The sequence below is a fragment of the Thalassophryne amazonica genome, chromosome 5 (genome assembly GCF_902500255.1).
Source record: "Thalassophryne amazonica chromosome 5, fThaAma1.1, whole genome shotgun sequence".
Lineage (NCBI taxonomy): Eukaryota > Metazoa > Chordata > Actinopteri > Batrachoidiformes > Batrachoididae > Thalassophryne > Thalassophryne amazonica.
The window spans coordinates 33248621-33275373 of NC_047107.1; the positions used below are offsets into that span (position 1 = coordinate 33248621).

At 42.2% G+C, this 26753-nt stretch overlaps 1 protein-coding gene across 1 annotated transcript in view; it reads right to left on the reverse strand.

Annotated features, from left to right (window-relative positions):
* Window positions 1-17062: 17062 nt before the first annotated feature.
* The window catches only part of got1l1 (glutamic-oxaloacetic transaminase 1 like 1), a 67209-nt gene continuing 57518 nt past the window's right edge, over window positions 17063-26753 (reverse strand). Inside the window, exons 7-9 of the mRNA XM_034169943.1 lie at window positions 20193-20335; window positions 18615-18785; window positions 17063-18410 (exon numbers count right to left, since the gene is read on the reverse strand). Coding sequence (XP_034025834.1) covers window positions 18646-18785; window positions 20193-20335 — 283 coding nt within the window. The 3' untranslated portion in view covers window positions 17063-18410; window positions 18615-18645. The remainder of the gene's footprint in view (window positions 18411-18614; window positions 18786-20192; window positions 20336-26753) is intronic.

The window sequence follows — 26753 nt, forward strand, 5'->3', positions numbered from 1 at the left end:
GGGAGGCAGAGCCTTCAGCTTTCAGACTCCTCTCCTGTGGAACCAGCTCCAAGTTCAGATCAGGGAGACAGACACCCTCTCTACTTTTAAGATTAGGCTTAAAACTTTCCTTTTTGCTAAAGCTTGTAGTTAGGGCTGGATCAGGTGACCCTGAACCATCCCTTAGTTATGCTGCTATAGACGCAGACTGCTGGGGGGTTCCCATGATGCACTGAGTGTTTCTTTCTCTTTTTGCTCTGTATGCACCACTCTGCATTTAATCATTAGTGATTGATCTCTGCTCCCCTCCACAGCATGTCTTTTTCCTGGTTCTCTCCCTCAGCCCCAACCAGTCCCAGCAGAAGACTGCCCCTCCCTGAGCCTGGTTCTGCTGGAGGTTTCTTCCTGTTAAAACGGAGTTTTTCCTTCCCACTGTCGCCAAGTGCTTGCTCACAGGGGGTCGTTTTGACCGTTGGGGTTTTTCCGTAATTATTGTATGGCTTTGCCTTACAATATAAAGTGCCTTGGGGCAACTGTTTGTTGTGATTTGGCGCTATATAAATAAAATTGATTTGATTTGATTTGATGTATTGGCCAGCTATGATGTCCACCAGCTCTCTGTCTATCCTGTTAATTCTCAGGATGTCCCACAGTGCAGCCTGCTCAACTGACTCAAAGCCTTTGTGAATAACATTATAGGTTGAAAAGAAGTACTGCTGACATTTACGCTTGTGTTCACTGAGTACGATTGACTTTTTGGGTATAACTACAGACTGCTCTGGTCTCTGAGCAGCAAGAAACTAGGACTGAATCCTGCCAGCAATAACTCTTGAAGTATCTTGCCTGGTACACAGAGTAGTGTAGTACCCTTCCAGACCAATGCCCTTTCCTTTCTAGAGAGGGACAACAAGATTTCAACCAGTCTGTTGGGATGACAGCCATCCTCCATATGGATGCAAGGTTTAATTGCAACACCAGCAGAACAACACTGTGACTTTTCTGGCGTTCAGCCCTGATACCACAGATCTCTGCAGCTGTTTCACCACATTTGTAATTTCACAGAGATTTTGCATTTTGGTGCCGACAGACAGAAAGCTAGTTATACTTACGAAGTCAGTATTATACAGTCTTCTTCAATTTCAATTTGTTTTCTTTATATACCGCCAAATCACAACAAAGTTGCATCAAGGCGCTTCACACAAGTGAAGTCCTTCTGATATGTCCATTCCTAAACCTGTCCATTGTCGTCCCTCCCAAAGAGAATCACAGCAAATTTAGCTCTGCCACCTCCAGCTCTGCCTCCTGTCTTTTTGTCAGTGCCACCATCTCTGAAGCCCATTTCGCACCGGCGCAAATGTAGAGTAGCGTTTTGTTGCATTTAGAGTACGCATGAAATGCACGCGCACTCTGCGTTTTTCCTGCGTATCATGAGAGACAGAGGGGGAGAGAGAGAGAGAGAGAGAGAGAGAGCGCTGTCTCTCTGTCTGCTCTTTTTTTTAAACCTGCTGTTTGTGTTCTCTGGATTTCGAAAGAAATCCATTTTATGAATTGAAAAAATGTAACCGTATTTTCTGATGTGCATTGTAATGGATGGATCCCTGCCGGCTCATGCACCCACACCGGGCTGGGTGGATCATTTATCACAGACTCGCACATGTTGGATCACAAGCGCTGTGTGCTATGTGGATCAAACCTGTTCACACGTGAATCTGAAACCTTTTCACATTCAAAGTCATACTTCTGTAAAGTGCTGCCTGGTTTGCACAAACCGAGGCGCAGTTCGCTCTCATCACCATGTCGGCCCTCAGCAGAACCAAGACAGCTCCTGCAAAGCCTCCCTGCTGTGAACAACTACACAGCCATCAAGGATCGTGTCGGCACTCAGCAATGCCACAGCAAAGAGAGTGATCATGCTCCTGCAAAGCCTCTCCTTCCACAGCAGCATTCACAAACCAGCTTCTGTTTGTACCACGCACCATGTGGATCCACCGACTCAGTTACTACAGTGTGTACAGCAGACTTGTTCAAAATGCCGTGCTTTAATCGTCCAGTGTTCTACACAGAAAAATTAAACATGTTTTAATTTCTTCCGCTTACTGCTGCGTTGGGGAGCAAAAACTCGGCGTTGAGCTACGTAGAGATGCATAACTCAATGTAGCAAGTACGCCACAATGCGCAACTCTACATTTGTGCCTGTGTGAAAGGGGCTTTACTGTTGCACTGGGGAACAAAAACTCGGCACTGAGCTGCGTAGAGCTGCACATTTCAATGTCCTAGGTACGCCACAATGCGCAACTCTGCGTGGGTGTGAAAGGGGCTTAAGATGTATAACATAGCTAGTCTCATTACTGTCTCTTAGACTCTTGTAGACTGCAAGATTGAAGGGGAACTTCAATCTTGTAGATATTCTTCAATCGCAAATCACTCCTGCCACCTTTGTCTACCCATTCCACCCAGCTTGCACTCTCTTCTTTACCTCTCTACCTTTGGACCCCAAGTATTAAAAATCATCTTCTTTTACCACCTCTACTCCTTGTAACCACACTATTCCACTGGCTCCCTCTCAATCACACACATGTACTCAGTCTTGCTCCTACTGACTTTCATTCCCTGTAACTCCAAAGCATATCTCCAGGCTAGACCCAACCTGCTCTCTACTCTCACTACAGATCACAGTGTCATCTGTCTTTATTAAACAATCTGGTTGGAAGCTAACATTTCTCCTAGACATTCCCAAGTTGGAATGGCATCTGGACCGACTGCCATTCAACTCTTCATCCTCTTCATGGTTGCCCTCAGTTCATCCTTACTAATCTCTTGCACATCCTGATCTACTCTCTTCACATCACTCAACCTTTTCTCTCTCTCATTTTCTTCATTCATCAGCTCCTCAAAATATTCCCTCCACCTTCTCAACAGCACATTACTGTCTGCATTCTTTACCACACTAACCTAGTGCACATCCTTTCCAGCCTGGTCCCTTTGTCTGGCCAAACGGTACAAGTATATGGCTCTATTCCACACAAGCTCGTCGAAACTGCACTTGCAAGACACAGTGTTCCAGACAAGATATGCAGCCTGATCATGGACTATTACAACAAGTTCAGCATGCGAGTGTCTTCTGCACAAGTAAAATCTGCCAGGCACCATCTGGAGAAGGGTATAATCACTGGCTGTACGATCTCAGTGTCACTCTTCTCATTAGCGATGAATATGCTGGTCAAGTCTGCAGAGGCTGTATGCAGCGGCCCCATGGCAAGATGGTCGCCATGCCCAAGCAAGAAGCTTGGACTTGATGGGAGCATGCGGAATTCCAAAGATCACCTGGGCAGAGCTATTGAGAGCAGAACCAGCACACATTAAGTCTCTCATCCAGCCGGTCTACGACGTCCTTCCATGCCCAGCTAACATGCACACTTGGGGTTTAGTAGACACTCCCGAGTGCAAACTGTGCCGGAGGAGGGGCACCCTGGAGCATATCCTGAGCTGCTGCCCCAAAGCGCTAGGTGAGGGACGATACCGCTGGCGCCATGACCAAGTTCTAAGATCTTTGGCGGATTCCATCTGTACAGCGATACAGCGCAGTAAGACTCAGACTCAGATGGTCCCCAAACAGACCATCTTGTTTGTTAGACTGGGGCAGAAGGCTCAGCAACATTGACCTAGCTCTTCAGGGGGGCTCCTCACCACTGCCTGTGATTTGCAGCTCCATGCTGACCTGGGTAAACATCTCAAATTTCCGGCCAACATTGCAACTACTTCTCTCTGCCCAGATATGTTGTTGACATCAGAGTCAACAAAGCAGGTGGTCCTTCTGGAATTGACTGTCCCATGGAAGGATGAAATTGATGAAGCCAATGAGCGAAAGAGGGCCAAGTACGATGAGATCATCAGAGAATGCCAGAGCAATGGCTGGAAAGCCCGTTATGAACTGGTTGAGATTGCGTGCCGAGGCTTTTGCTGGCCATTCATTGCTGCACACCCTCAAACTCCTTGTAGTGAAAGGACTGCAGGTGAAAAGAACCATCGAGAACACGCTACAGCCTGCACAGAGGGCCTCAAGGTGGCTGTGGATCTGAAGGGGGGATACGTGGAACAACTAGCCATTTGGACACAAGCTGGGGCCTGATCAACTGAGGGTGTATGAAGATTAAAGACCCGAAATACCTAATGACCCTGGGTTCTTCACTGATGATGTGTTGAGTAGCACCGGAAGGTGTAATAAATTCCTTCAGCGTCCACCATCTGATCCTTTTGTTGAGCTCTGACTCTCTTCCTCTTCTTCACTTCTAAAGTCATCTTACAATCCACTCTCTGATGCTGCCTACTACACTCTTCCCTGCCAAACATATTACAGTCTCCAATTTCTTTTAGCTTGCATCTCCTACAAAGAATGTAGTCCACCTGTGTGCACCTTCCTCCACTCTTATGTCACCCTGTGCTCCTCCCTTCTTAAAGTAGGTACTCACACAGCCATTTGAATGAATGAATGAATTTATTTGGCACACAAACTTAACAATAACAAAAAACTGATACACAAGACAATTCCACAGTGACATGTGTGACCAAAAGGGGGTGAGCAGAAGCAAAGCTTATAAAAGCCCACCCCTTATATACATACAAACATACATATATACTCAATACTATCCCCCAGAGCAAGCACACAGGTGACAGTGGTAAGGAAAAACTCCCTCTGATGTATTGAGGAAGAAACCTCAAACAGACAAGACTCTAAGGGGTGACCCTCTGCTTGGGCCATGCTACAAACACTTTTAACACAACACAAACTCAAATCCCATTATCATAAACATATCTAATGTAGATACATACATATATACACATACAGTAGTGTTCAGAATAATAGTAGTGCTATGTGACTAAAAAGATTAATCCAGGTTTTGAGTATATTTCTTATTGTTACATGGGAAACAAGGTACCAGTAGATTTAGTAGATTCTCACAAATCCAACAAGACCAAGCATTCATGATATGCACACTCTTAAGGTTATGAAATTGGGCTATTAGTAAAAAAAAAGTAGAAAAAGGGGGTGTTCACAATAATAGTAGCATCTGCTGTTGACACTACAAACTCAAAACTATTATGTTCAAACTGCTTTTTTTTGGCAATCCTGTGAATCACTAAACTAGTATTTAGTTGTATAACCACAGTTTTTCATGATTTCTTCACATCTGTGAGGCATTAATTTTGTTGGTTTGGAAACAAGATTTTGCTCATTTACTAGTGTGCTTGGGGTCATTGTCTTGTTGAAACACCCATTTCAAGGGCATGTCCTCTTCAGCATAAGGCAACATGACCTCTTCAAGTATTTTGACATATCCAAACTGATCCATGATACCTGGTATGCGATATATAGGCCCAACACCATAGTAGGAGAAACATGCTCATATCATGATGCTTGCACTACCATGTTTCACTGTCTTCACTGTGAACTGTGGCTTGAATTCAGAGTTTGGGGGTCATCTCACAAACTGTCTGCGGTCCTTGGACCCAAAAAGAACAATTTTACTCTCATCAGTCCACAAAATATTCCTCCATTTGTCTTTAGGCCAGTTGATGTGTTCTTTGGCAAATTGTAACCTCTTCTGCACATGTCTTTTATTTAACAGAGGGACTTTGCAGGGGATTCTTGCAAATAAATTAGCTTCACACAGGCGTCTTCTAACTGTCACAGCACTTACAGGTAACTCCAGACTGCCTTTGATCATCCTGGAGCTGATCAACGGGTGAGCCTTTGCCATTCTCCTTATTCTTTTATCCATTTTGATGGTTGTTTTCCGTTTTCTTCCACACATCTCTGTTTTGTTTTTTGTTTTTTTCCCTTTTTAAAGCATTGGCGATCATTGTAGATGAACAACCTATAATTTTTTGCACCTGCGTATAAGTTTTCCCCTCTCCAATCAACTTTTTAATCAAACTACGCTGTTCTTCTGAACAATATCTTGAATGTCCCAGGATTTCAAAGAGAAAAGCATGTTCAACAGGTGCTGGCTTCATGCTTAAATCGGAGACACCTGATTCACACCTGTTTGTTCCACAAAATTGACGAACTCACTGACTGAATGCCACACTACTATTATTGTGAACACCCCCTTTTCTACTTTTTTTTTTTTTTACTAATAGCCCAATTTCATAGCCTTAAGAGTGTGCATATCATGAATGCTTGGTCTTGTTGGATTTGTGAGAATCTACTGAATCTACTGGTACCTTGTTTCCCATGTAACAATAAGAAATATACTCAAAACCTGGATTACTCTTTTTACTCACATAGCACTATTATTATTCTGAACACTACTGTACCTACATACACCTACACATACGTACATGCATATGCAATGCGTGTGATTTTATACTACATATTTACAAGATAGAAAAACAAAGTGCACACAACTAAACAGTGATCAACAAAACACCCTAACCCTCAACACCCTTCCTCCTCCCTATACCTAGAAAAAAACATGTGCCTATACTGCTGCTTAAACTGGTTCATGCTTGGACATTGCTTGAGCTCCACCCTCAATCTGTTACACAACCTCACTCCGCAAACAGAAATACAAAAACCTTTTAATGTTGTATGTGCCCACTGATGTTTTAAGTTAATCTCCCCCCTCAGATTATAATCCCCTACTCTAAAGAACATGTTTTTAATATTTCCAGGAATGTAAATTGTTTATTGTTTTATACACGATTTGTACTGTTTGAAAATTAACCAGATCAGTAAATTTTATTTTTTTTTTATTTTAAGAAAAGTGAATTTGTGTGGTCTCTATAACCAGTATTATGAATTATTTTTATAGCTCTTTTCTGCAGTATGAATAATGGTTGTGTTGTACATTTATAATTATTGCCCCAGACCTCTGCACAGTAGTGTAAATATGGTAAGATCAGTGAGCAGTAGAGAATGCTGAGTGAATTGTGGTCCAGAATGTATTTATCTTTGTTCAGAACTGAAATGCTTCTTGACAGTTTGCTCTGAATGTGTTTTATATGAGACTTCCAGTTTATTTTATCATCAATTATCACCCCAAGAAACTTAGTTTCATATACTCTTTGAATATCCACCCCCTGTACTTGTAACTGTACTTGTATGTCTTTATTACAATTGCCAACTAACATATATTTTGTTTTACTTAAGTTTAATGATAATTTGTTCCTGTCAAACCACATTTTCAGCTTTCCCTTTTCTGTAGTGACGCTCCTTAGTAGTTTCTGCAAATCCCCCCAGAACAAAAAATACTTGTGTCATCTGCAAATAATACTAATTTTAATATCTTGGACACATTAAAAATATCATTTATATAAAGTAAAAAGAGTTTCTGACCCAATACTGACCCCTGTGGGACACCACAAGCAATGTCCAAGCATGATGATGTATATTCTCCCAACTTCACAAATTGTTTGTTACTCAAATAACTTCTCACCCAGTGCAACACTAATCCCCTGATCCCACGTTTATTGATTAATATATCATGATTGATTGCGTCAAAAGCTTTTTTTAAGGTCTATTAATATTCCAACTGAATGTAATTTATGATCTATGGCATTTGTGATCTCCTCAACTGATTCTACAACCCCTGGCAAAAATTATGGAATCACCGGCCTCGGAGGATGTTCATTCAGTTGTTTAATTTTGTAGAAAAAAAGCAGATCACAGACATGACACAAAACTAAAGTCATTTCAAATGGCAACTTTATGGCTTTAAGAAACACTATAAGAAATCAAGAAAAAAAGATTGTGGCAGTCAGTAACGGTTACTTTTTTAGACCAAGCAGAGGAAAAAAATATGGAATCACTCAATTCTGAGGAAAGAATTATGGAATCACCCTGTAAATTTTCATCCCCAAAACTAACACCTGCATCATATCAGATCTGCTCGTTAGTCTGCATCTAAAAAGGAGTGAACACACCTTGGAGAGCTGTTGCACCAAGTGGACTGACATGAATCATGGCTCCAACACGAGAGATGTCAATTGAAACAAAGGAGAGGATTATCAAACTCTTAAAAGAGAGTAAATCATCACGCAATGTTGCAAAAGATGTTGGTTGTTCACAGTCAGCTGTGTCTAAACTCTGGACCAAATACAAACAACATGGGAAGGTTGTTAAAGGCAAACATACTGGTAGACCAAGGAAGACATCAAAGCGTCAAGACAGAAAACTTAAAGCAGTATGTCTCAAAAATCAAAAAATGTACAACAAAACAAATGAGGAACGAATGGGAGGAAATTGGAGTCAACGTCTGTGACCGAACTGTAAGAAACCGCCTAAAGGAAATGGGATTTACATACAGCAAAGCTAAACGAAAGCCATCATTAACACCTAAACAGAAAAAACAAGGTTACAATGGGCTAAGGAAAAGCAATTGTGGACTGTGGATGACTGGATGAAAGTCATATTCAGTGATGAATCTCGAATCTGCATTGGGCAAGGTGATGATGCTGGAACTTTTGTTTGGTGCCTTTCCAATGAGATTTATAAAGATGACTGCCTGAAGAGAACATGTAAATTTCCACAGTCATTGATGATATGGGGCTGCATGTCAGGTAAAGGCACTGGGGAGATGGCTGTCATTACATCATCAATAAATGCACAAGTTTATGTTGATATTTTGGACAATTGAAAGGATGTTTGGGGATGATGAAATCATTTTTCAAGATGATAATGCATCTTGCCATTGAGCAAAAACTGCAAAAACATTCCTTGCAAAAAGACACATAGGGTCAATGTCAATGAGCAGATCTGATTTGATGCAGGTGTTAATTTGGGGGATGAAAATTTACAGGGTGATTCCATAATTTTTTCCTCAGAATTGAGTGATTCCATATTTTTTTCCTCTGCTTGGTCTAAAAAAGTAACCGTTACTGACTGCCACAATCTTTTTTTCTTGATTTCTTATAGTGTTTCTTAAAGCCAGAAAGTTGCCATTTGAAATGACTTTAGTTTTGTGTCATGTCTGTGATCTGCTTTTTTTCTACAAAATTAAACAACTGAATGAACATCCTCCGAGGCCAGTGATTCCATAATTTTTGCCAGGGTTGTATTAATGCCAGTGATGTTGAACTATTTGCTGTAAATCCATATTGACTGTCAATAAGTAATTTATGTTTGTTTATGACTTTATCCAATCTATTGTTGAATAATTTTTCTAATATTTTGGAAAATTGTGGAAGCAAAGAAACAGGCCTATAATTTGTGTGAAGTGGTGTCTATCCCCAGTCTTATACAGCGGTACAACTTTGGCTATTTTCATTTCATCGGGAGATTTACCAGTTTGAAATGACAAATTACAAATATATGTTAATGGTTCTGAAATCCCTTCAATAACCTGTTTTACAACTATCATGTCAATTTTATTTAAATCAGTAGATGTTTTGTATTTGCAATTGTTAACAATATCTATTATTTCTTTTTCTTCCACTGCTGTGAGGAACATTGAACAGGGATTCCTCTCTATAAGATTATCATTCCAGTCCTCCGATAACAATGAATCAGGAATTTTTTTCTGCCAAGTTAGGTCCCTCTTTGCAAAATCTACTACCATCTGCCCTTCCACATTTCTGTCCTTGATACCATACCTACCTATTACTTCCTTGTTACCTCTGTTACGTTCACCAACATGCCCATTGAATTCTACTCCAATCACCACTCTTTCATCCTTGGGTACAGTCCCCACCACTTCATCTAAAGTCTGGTTCACACAGCAAGATTTTAAAATTGTTGATAGGTTTTCAATAGCTGAGAGACCACACGCATGGCGATAAAAAAAATCCTAGATATAACAGTTTTGGTTGCACAGTGTGTGGTGTGCAGCCACACGGTGAGGACAACACACCACATGAACAGATTTCACACACGAACATTCCCAGGTCAGGAAATCTCACAAAACCTCTCAAGATCAAACGTGACTTTGGAGTAAACAAACATGGTGGACGAGGAAGAAGCAATGGTGATAGTTTGTGGACTATTTCTGACTGAGAAAAAAATGAGAGAAAAAGAAAAGGCGTTGGTTAAAGGAGTGGAAACAGTGTGAGCGTGGGCTCTACCTGCTACACTATGATATGGAGGTCAGTTGATTTTGTTTTTCCTTGTACACATCGTTACACACTGTGTTTAGATTGTTCTCTGTTCAGATATTTCCTGATTAATTACAGTTGAAATAAATGCCCATATCTGTATATGATTTCGAGTTGGTGGTGTCCTGATGTTGTTGTGGGATGTTTCCCTGTACTCTGGTGACTGTTGATGATAGTTATGCCCATCAGCTTTATTCATATTGTGATATTTTACAGGTTTATGACAGAGAAGGGTTAAAGGGATTACTTTACATGAATGTGAAGGAGCTTGAGTTTGTCCTCAACAAAGTAGCCTTGTTGATCACCAAGCAGGATACCAACAGGAGGTTATCAATTTCTGTGAAAGAGAGACTGCTATTAACACTGACAGGTTTGCTTGCAACAATCCATTTTGTTAGTTATATTTACATTTAACTGATACAATGAATGTCACTCTTGCTGGTTGTTTCTTTATCTTGGAAGTCCACAATTTCCAAGATTGTGAGTGAAACATGCAGAGCCCTCTATCAGGCATTTGCTCAGGATTATCTCAAGGTAACTGTAAGAGTGTTCCATGATGCATAACACAAAATGGCTGAAGGACATCCAAAATGTCATCGTTACTATCTGATCTTGACCTAACTGCTTTTCAAAATAGCTGACGCACAAAATGTCCTTGTATTTGGTAAAATTATCTGATCTCTTTATAGATGTTGAATTGATAAACCCAACGTATTCACATCTATTTGGAAAAGAATCAGCATGATGGAACACTCTGATTCTTGCATCGACATACACAGACACACACTATAAGAGTTTTACATAACAACCTTGAACATAATGTGAGCAGACACCCAATTCCCGCCTACTTCACTTTGCAGCCAATCACATAGCCGCTGACCCACGCCAGGCTAAGGACCGCCCACCCACATGGGGCTGACCTGAACTCAGGAATAAAAGTTGGTGGAGAAGAAAAATCTAGGCTCTTTGTCCAACAAACGAACTTAACAACTTCTTCAACCGGTTCAACCAGACCACAGCCTCAGCCTAAGCATGTTGTTGTTTTGCTGAGTGTGCTGTAGAAAGAGATTAAATAAACAGAGATGGCCAACACATATACAGGGCTGGAAATTAGAATCTGCCTGGTCATACCGGCTGTGGGTATGAACAGGCAGTTCCCCATGTCATGAGGATTCAGAATATATATAGTTTTTAGGGCTACCTATTACAGTTTGGGAGTTTATCAGACAGACGTAGCCCTTTATGTATATAGATTTATGAATGTCAAATCTGCAACCACTTTTATCTTTTTTGGGGGCGGGAGGGGATAAATGATACTGTGTCTTTTCTGTTTGTTTTCCTGCAAATTAAGAGTAAGTGGAATTTAATTATAATTGCCGCAGAGCTGTTTCATGGTCCAGTAGTGTGTGTCAGTGACTGTTTTTCTGTGACAAAGCTGAGACAACACTGAATGGTTTTTATATCCCTTGTGGTTTATTTATAACAATCATTTAAGCATTTACCACTGCCCTACAACAACAACAAAAAAATATGTCAACATCTAGATATACATGAACCTATAGCTGCACATGAAGCTGCATGCTTATATATATATATGCAATGAAAATAATTCAGTAGTTAGGTGTGACTGTGAAGGTTTTTTCTTCAGCAAGCACCTAAGTGTCAGCTAAATATCATTTGCTCTGTACATTTTGTTCTGTATATTGTGTGAGATTGCACTTGAATTAATAAATACAGCAATGCTTGTTACTGACAAACTCTTTATTCAGCTTCCTGTTGAATGATTACATCTGTACATTCCTCATGTTTTCCAAAAGCAATGTACAAATTTGTCCACGGAGAAATATTACTCCTACATTTATTTTATGAAATTGTAACTCAAACAGCATATTTTACGGTGCATCCCTGAGCCTGGTTCTGCTGGAGGTTTCTTCCTGTTAAGAGGGAGTTTTTCCTTCCCACTGTTGCCAAGTGCTTGTTCACAGGGGGTCGTTTTGACCATTGGGGTTTTTCCGTAATTATTGTATGGCCTTGCCTTACAATATAAAGCGCCTTGGGGCAACTGTTTGTTGTGATTTGGCGCTATATAAATAAAATTGATTTGATTTGATTTGCATCTGGAAAGTATTCATAGCGTTTCACTTTTTCCACATTTTATGTTACAGCCTTCTTCCAAAACAGACTAAATTCACCCGCTTTCTCAATTGCTCTCACCCTCCCACACCCCTTAATAAACAACATAAAAAAGTTTTTTGAATTTTTTATGAATTTATGGGAAAAAAACAACAACTAAGAAATCATGTATACGTAAGTATTCACACCTTTTACTCACTACTTTGTTGATGCACCTTTGGCAGCAGTTACAGCCTCAAGTCTTCTTGAATATGAAGCCACAAGCTTGGTGCACCTTTGGGCAGTTTGGCCCATTCCTCTTCGCAGCATCTCTAAAGCTCCAAGGGCACAGCCATTTTCAGATCGATCCAGAGATGTTCAATTAGCAGGTCTGGGCTCTGGCTGGACCACTCAAGGACACAGAGTTGTCCTGAAACCACTTCTTTGATATCTTGGCTATGTGTTTAGGGTCATTGTCCTTCTGAAAGATTAACCATCACCCCAGTCTGAGGTCAAGAGCGCTCTGGAACAAGTTTTCATCCAGGATGTCGCTGTACATTGCTGCATTCATCTTGCCCTCAATCCTGACTAGTCTCCCAGTTCCTACCTCTGAAAAACATCCCCACAGCATGATGCTGCCACCACCATGCTTCACTGTAGGGATGGTGCCTGGTTTCCTCCAAACATGATGCCTGGCATTCATCAGACCAGATAATTTTGTTTCTGATGGTTTGAGTGTCCTTCAGGTGCCTTCTGGCAAATTCCAGTTGGCTGCCATGTGCCTTTTACTAAGGAGTGGCTTCTGTCTGGCCACTATGCTATTCAGGCCTGACTGGTGGATTTGCTGAAGAGATGGTTGACCTTGTGGAAGGTTCTCCTCTCTCCACAGAGGAATGCTGGAGCTCTGACAGAGTGACCATCAGGTTCTTGGTCACCTCCCTGACTAAGGTCCTTCTCCCCCGATCGCTCAGTTTTGATGGGCGGCCATCTCTAGGAAGAGTCCTGATGGATCCAAACCTCTTCCATTTACGAATGACCGAGGCCACTGTGCTCATTTGGGACCTTCTAAGTAGCCAAAATGTTTCTGTACCCTTCCTCAGATTTGTGTCTCGAGACAATCCTGTCTCAGAAGTCTACAGACAATGTCTTTGACTTCATGCTTGGTTTGTGCTCTGACATGCACTGTCAACTGTGAAACCTTATATGTAGACAGGTGTGTGTCTTCTCAAATCATGTCCAGTCAACTGTATTTATCCCAGGTGGACAACAATTAAGCTGTAGAAATGTCTCAAGGATGATCAGTGGAAACAGGATGCACTTGAGCTCAAATCTGAGCTTCATGGCAAAGGCTGTGAATACTTACGTGGATGTGATTCATTATTTTTTTTGTTTGTTTGTTTGTTTTTAATAAATTTGCAAACATCTTCAAAAAAAAACTTTTTCACATTGTCATTATGTGGTATTGTGTGTAGAATTTGAGTAAAAAAAAAAAAAAAAATCAAAGAATTTCATCCCATTTGGAATATGGCTGTAATATAACAAAATGTGGAAAAAGTGAAGCGCTGTGAATACTTTCCAGACGCACTGCATACAGATACTGTAAGTGCTGATTGCGGAGTCCATTTGTTAGTTAGAATTATATAACACCTGAGTGGATTCTTGTCATGTGATTGGTGCTTTGTATGTCACGTGACATTATTCGTTCCATTTGTGTTGCATTGCATTTAGTGTGCAAATGTAATTTGGTTCCATACACTTTGTACCACTGCATGCTGCGAAACCTGCACACACGAGTGGGGGCGGTGTTTAGCCAAGCAAGGCAGAGTTTGTTTTCCTGACAGACAACGATTTGAACAAGATAATTGACGGTGCTAATTCTTCTAACACACACACACACACACACACACACACACACACACACACACACACACACACACACACACACACACACACACACACACACACAAACCAAGTCCACGACAGCATAAGCTGCCTGGAGGCACGAGCTGTGAAGATGAAGTTAGGATGAAAAGCTGGACAAATTTCTGATGTGATTTTTCACTGGAGTGAGGCAGTACACCGTCTTTTTTTGTGTTGGAAGTACACGAAGTCGGTGCATGACATCACGGACTACATCATCAGAATTATTTTTAGACTCCTATTTAAAGTTTGTGTTGGACTGTTGATGTCAACGCACCAGTGATGCACCAAAATGTAAGTCCCTTTTCTATTGTTTAGAAATTAACATATCAAATGACAAGGATCTGTTTTAGCCGTTATATACAACCCAGTCTCACGGCAGCAGCATGAAATATACATTAATCTATTGGTTCATGATATTGTGCCAAAAAGCACCTCATTTTCATCACGGCAGCACAAATTCATTCTAATACATTGCGTGATGGCTGCATGAAATTAAAAGTGAAGCGGGGGTCGGGGTGGTTATGGTTAGGGTGGGGGGAAGGAGTAGGGTTAGTAATAGCGAGTTAAAAAAAAAACCCTGTCACGAAAATTCGACTCATTTCGTGATGGGAGCACAAAAAAAAAACAACAACAAAAGAAAAAACGTGAGACTGGGCTGTTATATAAAACAAATAATTAATGTTTTTACATTCTTTCAATGGAATGAATAATTAATTCGGTGATTGATGGAATGTTCCATTCAACGAGGCAAAGCTGAGTTGAATGGTCTGTTCCAGCTTTCACCTCATGAAATATTCCCACCATTGAACTGAAACATTCATTATCTGTACAATGTTTTACTGACCTTGACTTTATACATGATGCTGTAGTCTTTTTGGAATAAATGGATGTCCCGATAACAGTACTTATTAATAAGTCATTCAAGAGTAAGATCCAGGATTTCAGTGACTTTCTGGAAATGACTAGCAGGTTGCTGCTACCTCTTTTCCAGATGGACTGACTCCATAGTGACTGGACTGAAGGCCACACTTCTATTTAATACACAGTTGTAATCATCTATTTTATTTTAGTTAACTGTGCATTACTTTTGTTAGTCTTGAAGTGCAATAGCTATGGATTTGAGCTCATTAATTTACTGCTGCGTGAATCCTAGGGGTGGTTAGGTTAGCTTCTCATTAGAGCTTAGCTTGCATTAGCTTTTGCTACTTGTTTATTCTTTTCTTACTGCACAACACTTTCAGATAACTTCTGCAATATTTTCAGACAGGGTAGCCCTCTTAGAGAGCTGTGTCCATAAGCTGGAGCAGCTTTTTAGTTTGAGTTAGACATCATAGGTACTCCAGATGAGCTTAGTGCCAGGGCAGCTAGTGCACCTATTAGCATTAGCTTACCTCCACCAGCTAAAGACTATGGCTTTCGGGCTGTTGTCAGGCAGAAGAAATCCTATAAAGCTTGGTGTCTTGTGGTACCCAGCTCACAGCTGCCGCTGCCAAATGTGAACCATTTTTCAGCCTTAGCTACACCTATTGATAGCTCTCTGACCCACAGGTGATTTCTAGCCCTATCTCCATGCCAGAACACCGTGTGTTAGTGATAGGGGATTCTATTACCTGCAAAATTAGATTACAGATGCCAGATGTTAAATGTATTCCTGGGGACAGAGCATCTGACACTGTCTCTCACGTTAGGGTGCTGACTATGCACAAGGGCAGACAGACAAAGGAATGTGATAGTAGTTATACTCACATTCATGTCGGTGCCAACAATGTTAGGATGCGGCGATCAGAGGTCACAAAAATGGACATAGAGAGTACTTGTGACCTCAGCCAGAAACATATGTCGGCATCAAGTAATAGTGTCTCCTCCCCTCTCGGGGAAATAAGACATTTAGCAGGCTGAAATCTTTGAATAGGTGGCTGGCGCAGTTTTGGAGACAGCAAAGTTTTAGTTTAATTGATAACTGGCCTTCTTTCTGGGGTCACTATAGCTTGCTGATGCCAGACAGTATTCACCCTACTGGGGAAGGTGCCACCATCTTATCTGCAAACATAGATAGAGTTCTACAGGGAGGGTAACATTCGGACTCAATTGCAGGTCACAGAGCAGGTGATTAGAGAGCCTGCAGGGCTGATGATTAATGTGGCTATGGATTCCATTAGCCTAGTGGGGAAATTAGCGCAGAAAAAACCCACTATCTTGACAGTGTAGTTTATGTGCCAGGAAGGAAAATTTTTTAAGTTGAGACTGTGGCCTGTTTCTGCAGACATACCCATAAACACGTAGAGGGACATGTTTTGCAAACTTAATTCCCATTATTACACTGGAAAACAGTAAAATTGAGGATTCCCCACTGGCTGTTCCTGCAACATCAGTTATTGCATGTCTGCTACCTTTAACCTAATTTTAGGTTTAACTTTAACTTTTGACCTCTTTAAAAACTGAAACTGACCTTTGTCACAATTTTTGCCGTATTTACCCAATGACTCCAAAACATACAGTCATACATAGTCCGAACTATACCTTTTTGGAATTGTTATGATCAGATAAATAATGTGGTATAGTTTTCAATATGATTGGAGCATTTTTAAATCTTGACCTCTGTGTAACCCTTCATCGACCCGTACCTGGCTACAGCTGCTACCCTAGAATTGCTTTATTACATTTTTGTGTAAGCCATGGTACACTGAGGCTGGATTCTAAGTGTCATTTCATCACCTTAAGTGGTACCGATTACGTCAAAATTGATGACTGGCTCATGGACTAAAGCATTGTCTCATCTAGACTGAATTATTGTAATGTCCTATTTTCTGGTGTATCGCAGTCCAGCATTAGGACTCTCCATTTGGTTCAAAATGCTGCTGCCAGAATTTTGACAAGAAGCAGAAAGTTTCACCACATTACACCAATTTTGGCTTCCCTTCATGGTCTTCCTTTCTCTGTGAGGTCTGAATTTCTGTGTTCTCAGGGTGCAGAACTACTTTGTGTCCCTAAGTTTAAAAAAAGTGGGCAGGCCAGAGAGCCTTCTATTATCATGCACCCAATGATGCCGGTAACGCGTTACTTAGTAAAGCGTTACTCTAATCTACCACTTTTTTCATAACAAGTAATCTAAGGCGTTATTCTTTCCAAATCATTAATCAGATTAAAGTTACTTGTCCAAGTCACTGTGTGTTACTATTATTTTTGTATCAAGGGTCGATTGCAGCATTAAAACTGGTCCATGAGCAGGGAGACATCAGGGTTTGGTTACTGCCCATTTCACTCACTTTCAGCGAGCTCTGAGCACAGAGCCATATCTGCTGTGCAGCAGCTCTGATTTGAAAAACAGTTGTCTCTCAAAGCGCAGTGAAGCTCAGAGTGATGGTTTTACAAAGACATTTTTAAAACACTGTGCCGCTGTGCGTCTCCTCACTAAAAACAGCTGATCCGTGATGCATTACAAATACTAACACTTTTTTCCCACCCAAATGCATCTACACTCTTTGTCTGATTTCAACATGATGTAAAAAACGCTGATTAAAATTTCTTACCTGTCAATCTGGCAGCTTAATAGCCCACAATAGCCCTAGATAAAAGGTCCACTTTTGAAGACATTTTTCATACTATTACTACTACTAATACTACTTATAATAATAAGCAGTGGGTCACACCTCTCAGTCTAGTCTGGTTGCAGTTTCTTCCTCATTATCACCAGAGGGAGGTTTTCCTTACCACTGCCAGTTGTGTGTTTGCTCAGTGGGAGGTTGGTAAGACTAGACCACTCGTGTGAAGGGCCTTGAGGCAGCACTGTTGTAATTTGACACTACACAAATAAAATACATTGAATTAAATTAAATTCTGTATATGGTGAAGGTGTTGAACTTAGTACAACATTGATGTTCATGTCTGTGACCTAGGCCTTTGAGCTCGAAAGACAAAAGGGAAGAGCTCATGAGGTCACCAGACAGAGGTCATTGAAGTCCAGGGTCCTACTGGTTCTACACTTACACCACGATTGTGAGCCTTTAAGTAGGACCAGTTACCTTAGCTGACAAGTGAATGTCTATAATCACACTACGGTCATGTGGTCCACACCCAAGATCATGATCCAGTACATAGATCCCTCAGTACTATTGACCCCAACACTGAATGGACATGTAAGAATGACTTGGCTGTAGCAAATAGATGTTAGATGGCTGCCAATCAGGACCCAGGGTGGTTCTGTAGAGTGGTGAATCCATCAATGCGTAGCACAAAGGTGTAGTTCCAGACCTGACCTGACCAGACCATTTGAGTAATTACCAGTAATTACCAGGCAAATGCAGCTAAAGCAGAAAAAGTGTACAATCAGTATTTTTGATCAAATATTAACAACACACTGCATTCATTACCTCTTAAAGTTTGAGTGCTTGATTATGACAGAAACATCTGTCAGTTTCATAAAGTCTATTTTTGATCCAGCACAAATTTCAAACTGAGGATTCTGTTAAACATATCTCAGTCAAGTTGAAGCCTTGATTTTCACCCACATTTCAGGCTGTAGTCAAAAGTAGAAAGATGTCAGAGCGAAGCGGTCAGAGCCAGATGGATGCACTCTGCTACATGGTCCACATTACAGCTGTTGATTGCACTGACATTGAGACAGCCATTGGGATGCAGGTACACGTGTTTCTCATTTGACAGAAATCCTACCTGCTGACCTGAAACATCCAGAAAACCACAATAAATGTAATTATTCTTCATGCTTCTGTACTACACACTGCTTCACTGCACAGTGCTGTCAGTTTGTTCCTAAAGTTGAACATCTGTTGCAGTACATGTAAAAATGACATTCACATAAATAACCATATGTTCATACAGTGTTAATGTCATAAAATAATGAAATATTCTTTATATCCTTTTGATTCTGTTAAAGAAAAAAGGCAAACATTTTCAACTTGTGTGTGAACTTCAATAATTGCACATTACATTCAAACACACTCAGGCCTTCAGTTAGTTCAAATGATTATGTGAGTGTTTGCAAAAGTAATGGCAATTACATTTTTCAGCAGAGTACAAAATTAATTACAAAAGAAAGAACTGACAAAACTAATGAAGCAGATCAAAAGTATTCTGAAAGTGGCATGATGCCCACATTTCAAAGTATAAGGCAATTACAAAAAATGGGCTTTTTATAACAGTCAACTTTGGGTTCAGAATACAATATCTGAACCCATTTTCATACATTTTCCTATATATTAGCATGGGGCCAGAAATTGAACTTGCCCTCAAACTTTGATTGTTGACTGAACCTAACTAAAATCAAACACTTCTTCCCATACGTTACCACAAAGTACCTTCCAAGTTTGACCAAAATTGGATATGGTGTTTTTAAGATATCTTGGTACAAATCATAGTTACATAGAAACCAAGGCGATTATAAAAGCATACACTTCTAGTAGCATTACTATCTTTTCTCCTTTTTCATTCATTTTCTGACACTTATCCAGGTCATGGTGGCAGTAGACCAAGCAGCTCATCCCCACTTCCCTATCTTCTGCCACGTCCTCTCACTCTTCCTGGGAAATTCTGAGGTATTCCCAAAACAGCTGGGAAATGTAATCCCTCCAGTGTAGCCTGTGTCTTCACAGGGGGGCCTCCTTCCAGTTGTACATGCCTGGAAGACCTCCCAAGTGAGATATCCATGGGGGGATTGTCACCAGATGTCCAAACCACCTCAGGTGGACCTTTCAAAGTGAAGAATCAGTGGCTCTTACTCAGAGTCCCTCCTGGCTATTCAAGCTTCTCACCCTGTCTTTGAGTGTAAGCCAAGATACCCAATGGAGGAACCTCATTTCTGTCACTTGTATCAACAACCTTGTTCTTTCATGACCATAGGTGAGGAGGCATGGAAACTGACTGGTAAATCGACAGTCTCTCCTTCTGGCTCAGCTATTTCTTCACCTCAGGACCTCAGATGCAGGCATAATCAGTCAATCAAACTCAACCTCCATCTTACCCTGACCTAGTCTTTTGTCCTAATTAAATAATTGCCTTATTTTTGCTGCTATAAATTGACACTTTGAAAATAATCTATTGTAAGAGAAACTGTAGAGTTTGTTTCTCACCATTCAGGCCCATGCAACAGTACATTCCACTCTGTTGAGTCAGATGGTCCCAGCACCCTGGAGATCCCAAAAGTCTTAGACGTTCTCTCAAAAGTTCTCTGATCAGCTTACATCTCTCAACAGTGTGCTTTACTTCTCCATGCCTGGGAAAAACAGTTAATTTTAGTAAAAGTTATCCATCCATCCATCCATCTTTTATACCCGCTTGCACCAGTTAAAGGTCATGGGGGGGCTGGGGCTTGTCCCAGCAGTCACGGGGCAGTACACCTCGGACAGGATGCTCGTCTTGGTAGTCTTAGGTGCACACAATTTATGGCAACAGGACAATATTAATGTACTAGGTCTGCCCCAACTACATTTCATTTATGTTCAACTTATCCATAGGACCATAAGTAATAGCAGGATTTAGTGAATGTGGTTGTTGAACTTAAAAATAGAATGTAATGACTGGAAACTAGCAATGAAACCTGTGCTGGACTGTGTGCTACTTTGCATCAGAGTCTTTTTCTGATGCAGTTAAAAAGACTGCATCAGGTCTGTGGGTATTGCTTCAAATGAACACTTAGTAATGTTGAAGGTTGTGTCAGTGACATCTAGTCACATAGATATTCCAAGATGGTGGCAGGTCACCAGAGTGCTGTGCTGCTCTGAGAAGTATATCTTGTTTTAATGTGCTGTTATGTGATTTTTAGACTGCAAAATAGTGTCTTTTAAGCTGCAAAATCCAAAACCTTTTTGAGGTTTTAATATTTCAGTTTTAAAACATTCTGGACTTTAAATTGGACAATGGAGATGTGTTACTAGCCTGCTAGCTGCTGTCCACCTGGGCCTGCCTGCTAGCTATTCTCCACCTGGGCCTGCCTGCTAGCTGCTGTCCACCTGGGCCTGCCTGCTAGCTATTCTCCACCTGGGCCTGCCTGCTAGCTGCTGTCCACCTGGGCCTGCCTGCTAGCTATTCTCCACCTGGGCCTGCCTGCTAGCTGCTCTCCACCTGGGCCTGGCTGCTAGCCGCTTTACACCTGGGCCTGTATGCCCTGCTGCTAGCTGCTCTCCACCTGGGCCTGCCTGCCCTGCTGCTAGCTATTCTCCACCTGGGCCTGGCTGTTAGCCGCTTTACACCTGGGCCTGTATGCCCTGCTGCTAGCTGCTCTCCACCTGGGCCTGCCTGCTAGCTGCTCTCCACCTGGGCCTGGCTGCTAGCCGCTTTACACCTGGGCCTGTATGCCCTGCTGCTAGCTGCTCTCCACCTGGGCCTGCCTGCCCTGCTGCTAGCTATTCTCCACCTGGGCCTGCCTGCTAGCTGCTCTCCACCTGGGCCTGGCTGCTAGCCGCTTTACACCTGGGCCTGTATGCCCTGCTGCTAGCTGCTCTCCACCTGGGCCTGCCTGCTAACTGCTGTCCACCTGGGCCTGGCTGCTAGCCGCTTTACACCTGGGCCTGTATGCCCTGCTGCTAGCTGCTCTACACCTGGGCTTGCCTGCTAACTGTTCCACACTTGGCTGGCTGCTATTTCGTGACTGCAATTTCCCTACCATAATTGCTGACTCTACCTGGCTAGCTAGGCAGCTTTCTAGCTGCCTGCCCTGCTGCTAGCTGCTTTCCACCTGGGCTTGCCTGCCCTGCAGCTAGCTGTCCTCCACCTCGGCCTGCTTGCCCTGCTGCTAGCTGCTCTCCACCTGGGCCTGCCTGCTAGCTGCTCTCCACCTGGGCCTGGCTGCTAGCCGCTTTACACCTGGGCCTGTATGCCCTGCTGCTAGCTGCTCTCCACCTGGGCCTGCCTGCTAGCTGCTCTCCAGCTGGGCCTGCCTGCCCTGCTGCTAGCTATTCTCCACCTGGGCCTGCCTGCTAGCTGCTCTCCACCTGGGCCTGGCTGCTAGCCGCTTTACACCTGGGCCTGTATGCCCTGCTGCTAGCTGCTCTCCACCTGGGCCTGCCTGCTAACTGCTGTCCACCTGGGCCTGGCTGCTAGCCGCTTTACACCTGGGCCTGTATGCCCTGCTGCTAGCTGCTCTACACCTGGGCTTGCCTGCTAACTGTTCCACACTTGGCTGGCTGCTATTTCGTGACTGCAATTTCCCTACCATAATTGCTGACTCTACCTGGCTAGCTAGGCAGCTTTCTAGCTGCCTGCCCTGCTGCTAGCTGCTTTCCACCTGGGCTTGCCTGCCCTGCAGCTAGCTGTCCTCCACCTCGGCCTGCTTGCCCTGCTGCTAGCTGCTCTCCACCTGCTGTCAGCAGCTCACCGCATCAGCGCTCAGCTGGCTCCTCATAGTGGAAAAATCACGGGCTGGATTTTATCATGGGGCGGATCCGGAGCCAACACGCAGCGGGACCAGCGGATCCTTCGCGGACTATGGGGCTGTTTTTTCCTGTGCGTCTCGCCCTGCTGTGTTTACTGACAGTCTGCTTTGAGCGTTCCCCCTACTGCAGCGCGCTTGGTGCTGCGCCTATGTTGCCTGCCAGGGGGACGCGTCCAGCTGATTGGGGTCCGGCATCATTGTCACCCACACCGCCTCCAATCAGCTATGACTCCCCAACTCTGCTTCCACACATAAGTATTCTGGTTTTGAAGGAGTGCATTTTATCACCACTCCACCTCTCTGCTGGACATCAGACCAAGGTGGATGTCACTTACAGACTGTTCAAGCAGAGGTGCCTCATTGCCCTTCTGCTGCTTATTTCAGGAAACATTCAACCTAATCCAGGTCCTGATCACAGTTTGCTGACTAATGTCCCTACATTCAGACCCCCCAGTGAACATCAATTAACTTTTGACTCCTTCTGCACTAGAAAGCACCTAGGTGTTTTCCATCTAAACACCCGCAGCCTGATCCCAAAAATGGCTGAGTTGACTGCTTATGTCCACACTTCAAACCCTGATGTTCTGGTTATCTCTGAGACCTGGCTCAAAAAATCCACCCCTGATTCTGCAGTCGCCATCCCTGGATATAATATATTTCGCCAGGACAGAAGTTCCAAGGGGGCTTGAGTAGCCATTTATTCCAAGGCAAATTTACACTGCTCAGTGTTAACATCTAAATCTGTTAAAAGCAATTTGAGTTGGTCATCATGAAGGTTAACCTGTCTACAAACTTCTCTATTATTGTTGCTGGTTGCTACAGACCACCCTCAGCACCTGCCTGTGCTCTCCCTGCTATCAGTGAGCTTATTGCTCCTTATGTTACTTCAGAATTCATCTTGCTTGGGGACCTGAACTGGGACATGCTTAACCCTCTACCATCAGTGCAGTTACAATTAGATGCACTTGGCTTGTCCCAGATTGTGTCAAGCCCCACCAGGTATAACTCCAGGTCTATGAACATTGGGACACTGATTGATGTTATACTTACTAACAGACCTGATAAATATGTCTCATGTGTATTCTGTCAAAGTCTAAGTGATCACTGTATCATAGCCTGTGTTCGCAAGAGCATTACTCCACAAACCCCACCTCTGATTATATTCAAATGGCTAACAAAACATTTTGACGAGCAGGCCTTCCTACATGATCTATCCCAAGTTATTTGGCGCAGCATTGATTTTATCCCTGATGTTGAAGTTACCTGGTCACATTTCAAAAGTTTGTTCACTTCAATTTTAAACAAACATGCTCCCCTAAGAAAAATAAGAGTAAAAAATCGATATAGTCCTTGGTTTAGACCAGATTTAGCTGAGCTCATCTGTCAGAAACACCATCTTTGGCAAAAAGCTAAATTCTCTAATAAACAATCAGATTGGCAGACCTATAGAGCTGTCCAAAACAAATGTACTCAGACAATTAGAAGGGCAAAAGTTACTCATTTTAAAGAGCAATTACTCGCTAGTAGTGCTGATCCTAAAACATTTTGGAGTTCAATTAAGTCTATGGAAAATAAGAAAATAAGTCCCTGTCTGCCAATCATGATCAAAGCTGATGGTGTGGTTATCACTGATAAGGCAAAAATTATGGACAATTTTAATAAACATTTTGCTCAGGTTGGCCATACAGACCTTTTATCTCAGGCCACAACCCCTGTGAAACAACCCCAATCAGCCCCTGATAGACCTGTCTTCTCTATCCATCCCATCCTGGAATCTGAAGTGCTCAATGAACTGCTGAGACTGGACACTTCCAAATCTGCTGGACTCGATTCACTAGAGCCTTTCTTTTTGAAAGTAGCAGCTCACATTTTAGCAACCCCCATCTGTAGACTATTCAATCTTTCCTTACAGACTGGGGTTTTTCCAAAAGATTGGAAATCTGCTGCAGTCACTCCTCTATTTAAAGGAGGAGACAACAGTGACATGAACTGCTTCAGGCCAGTTTCCATCTTGCCCTGTCTTTCGAAAATCTTTGAAAAAATTGTCAACTTACAGCTGATAGATTACCTGGAGTCTTACCAAATCTATAACCCATTGCAGTCTGGGTTTAGAGCCAGGCACAGCTGTCTGACTGCCTCATTGAAGGTCCTCAATGATATTATCAATGCTGTTGACAATAAGGAGTACTGTGTGGCTATGTTTGTTGACTTAGCCAAAGCTTTTGATTCTGTGGACTTAAACATCTTGATGGATAGGCTACGGGAGACAGGTTTTTCAGACAACTCCATTACATGGTTTAAAAGCTTTTGCTCTGGGCGTATGCAGGCGATGAGAGTTGAAGGGCTCCTCTCAGAACCCCTACCTCTTCACAAAGGCCTGCCTCAAGGATCCATTCTGGGCCCCACCCTGTTCAATATTTACATAAATAATATCACATATGCTGCAGGTCAGTGTCAAATGCATTTGTATGCAGATGACACTATCCTGTATGCGCATAGTCCCTGTTTCAACACTAGTCTGTCTTTGCTCCAAGACAGCTTCATTTCACTTCAACATGCCTTTTCTGAGCTTTGACTTACGTTAAATACAAGAAAAACCAAATGTATGTTCTTTAACAGAAACCTCCCGCTCCAGGTAAAATTGTATCCCTGGACGGATCAGAAATTCAGACTGTCTTGCACGATAAGTATCTAGGTGTATGGCTTGATAACTCTCTAGTTTTTGAAACCCACATCATTAATCTGCTCACCAAAGCAAAGGCGAGAATTGGCTTTTTATACCGCCACAAAAACACTTTCACTCGCCCAATAAGAGAGATTTTGGTAAAAACTACAGTTCTCCTCATCCTTGATTATGGAGACTTAGTTTACAGAATGGCATCAAAGACTCTGCTCCACAAACTTGATGTTGTATATCATGCTGCCATACGCTTTGTTACAGGTGCACCTTTCACCACGCACCGCTGTGACTTGTACTCAATGGTGAAGTGGCCCTCTCTCCACACACATAGACAAATCCATTGGCTATTGTGTATTTACAAATGTTTGATTGGCTTGGCTCCGTCCTATTTGAGCTCTTTATTAAACATCCACACTTCTAGTCGCGCTCTCCACTCCAGCACATACATCAGTCTTGTGGTCCCAAAAGTTCGCACAGTCTTTGGTCGCTCCTCTTTCCAGTTTTCTGCAGCAAGTGACTGGAATAACTTACAACAGTCTCTAAAGCTTAGTTTGTTTTTACCTCTATCTACTTTTAAAAACTCAATTTCTAACATTTTACAGGACCATTGCACATGTTTTTAATATTGTATATCTTAATTCTTAACATTTTCTGTTTTATTGTTGTTTCTGCAGTTGTTTTACTGTATGTTTTTCACTGTTGTATGTGGAGATTGTGAATCTGTTATTCTCTCCTGCTGTTGTGTTGCCTCTTGTCCAGGTCGTCATTGTAAATGAGAAAGTGTTCTCAATTGACTTACCTGGTAAAACATTGAATAAATAAATAAATAGTTGTAAGATTCCATATTGCAGCCCACCTCACTGCCTATAATTATGTTTTCTAAATGGGCACTGGGCTGGAAGACCTCCCGTGTTTACATAGGCTGTACATATGCAATCTCCCTAATGGATTTACCTATATAGTTTCTGTAAAAGGGACATTTAGTAAGGTTGAAGGTGGAGTTGATGACATCTAGTGGTATGGTTTCATACTGCAGCCCATCCACCCCAACGAAGTTTGTACTGATAATAATATGGACTAGACTAAGACCAAGAAACTAGCAATTCCAAGCAGAGCAGAATAGACTCTCCAACAAAAAAAATTAAACCCCATTTCAACCAAACAATCTGGTTTCAGTACTGGCACAGTACAGTACAAGATTTTATAGTAGAGAAGCTTGAATCTTCGACTGGACTGGGTTGCTTGACGCGAGGACGTTTCGCTTCAAATCGCAGAAGCTTCCTCAGCTAAAATTCTTGCTCTGGAAGTCTGACTTCTGTCTGACTCTTGTAGAGAAGAATAAAACAGAAGCCAACAAAAGCTGGAGTTTTAAACCTAACCAGACCCCTCCTACTGAGAGGCAGACTGCTATAGGCTAGTGACTAAACAATAGCTCTAATTAGCAACTATTGTGCTGTAGTTAGCACACCTAATGGCAGGACAGCTGTCCCTCTAATGATGGGATGGATGCCTTTCTGATGGCTCCCTTGATGACGTGAATGACTCATTACCATGAACAAAAGACTGAAACTCCTTTGACCT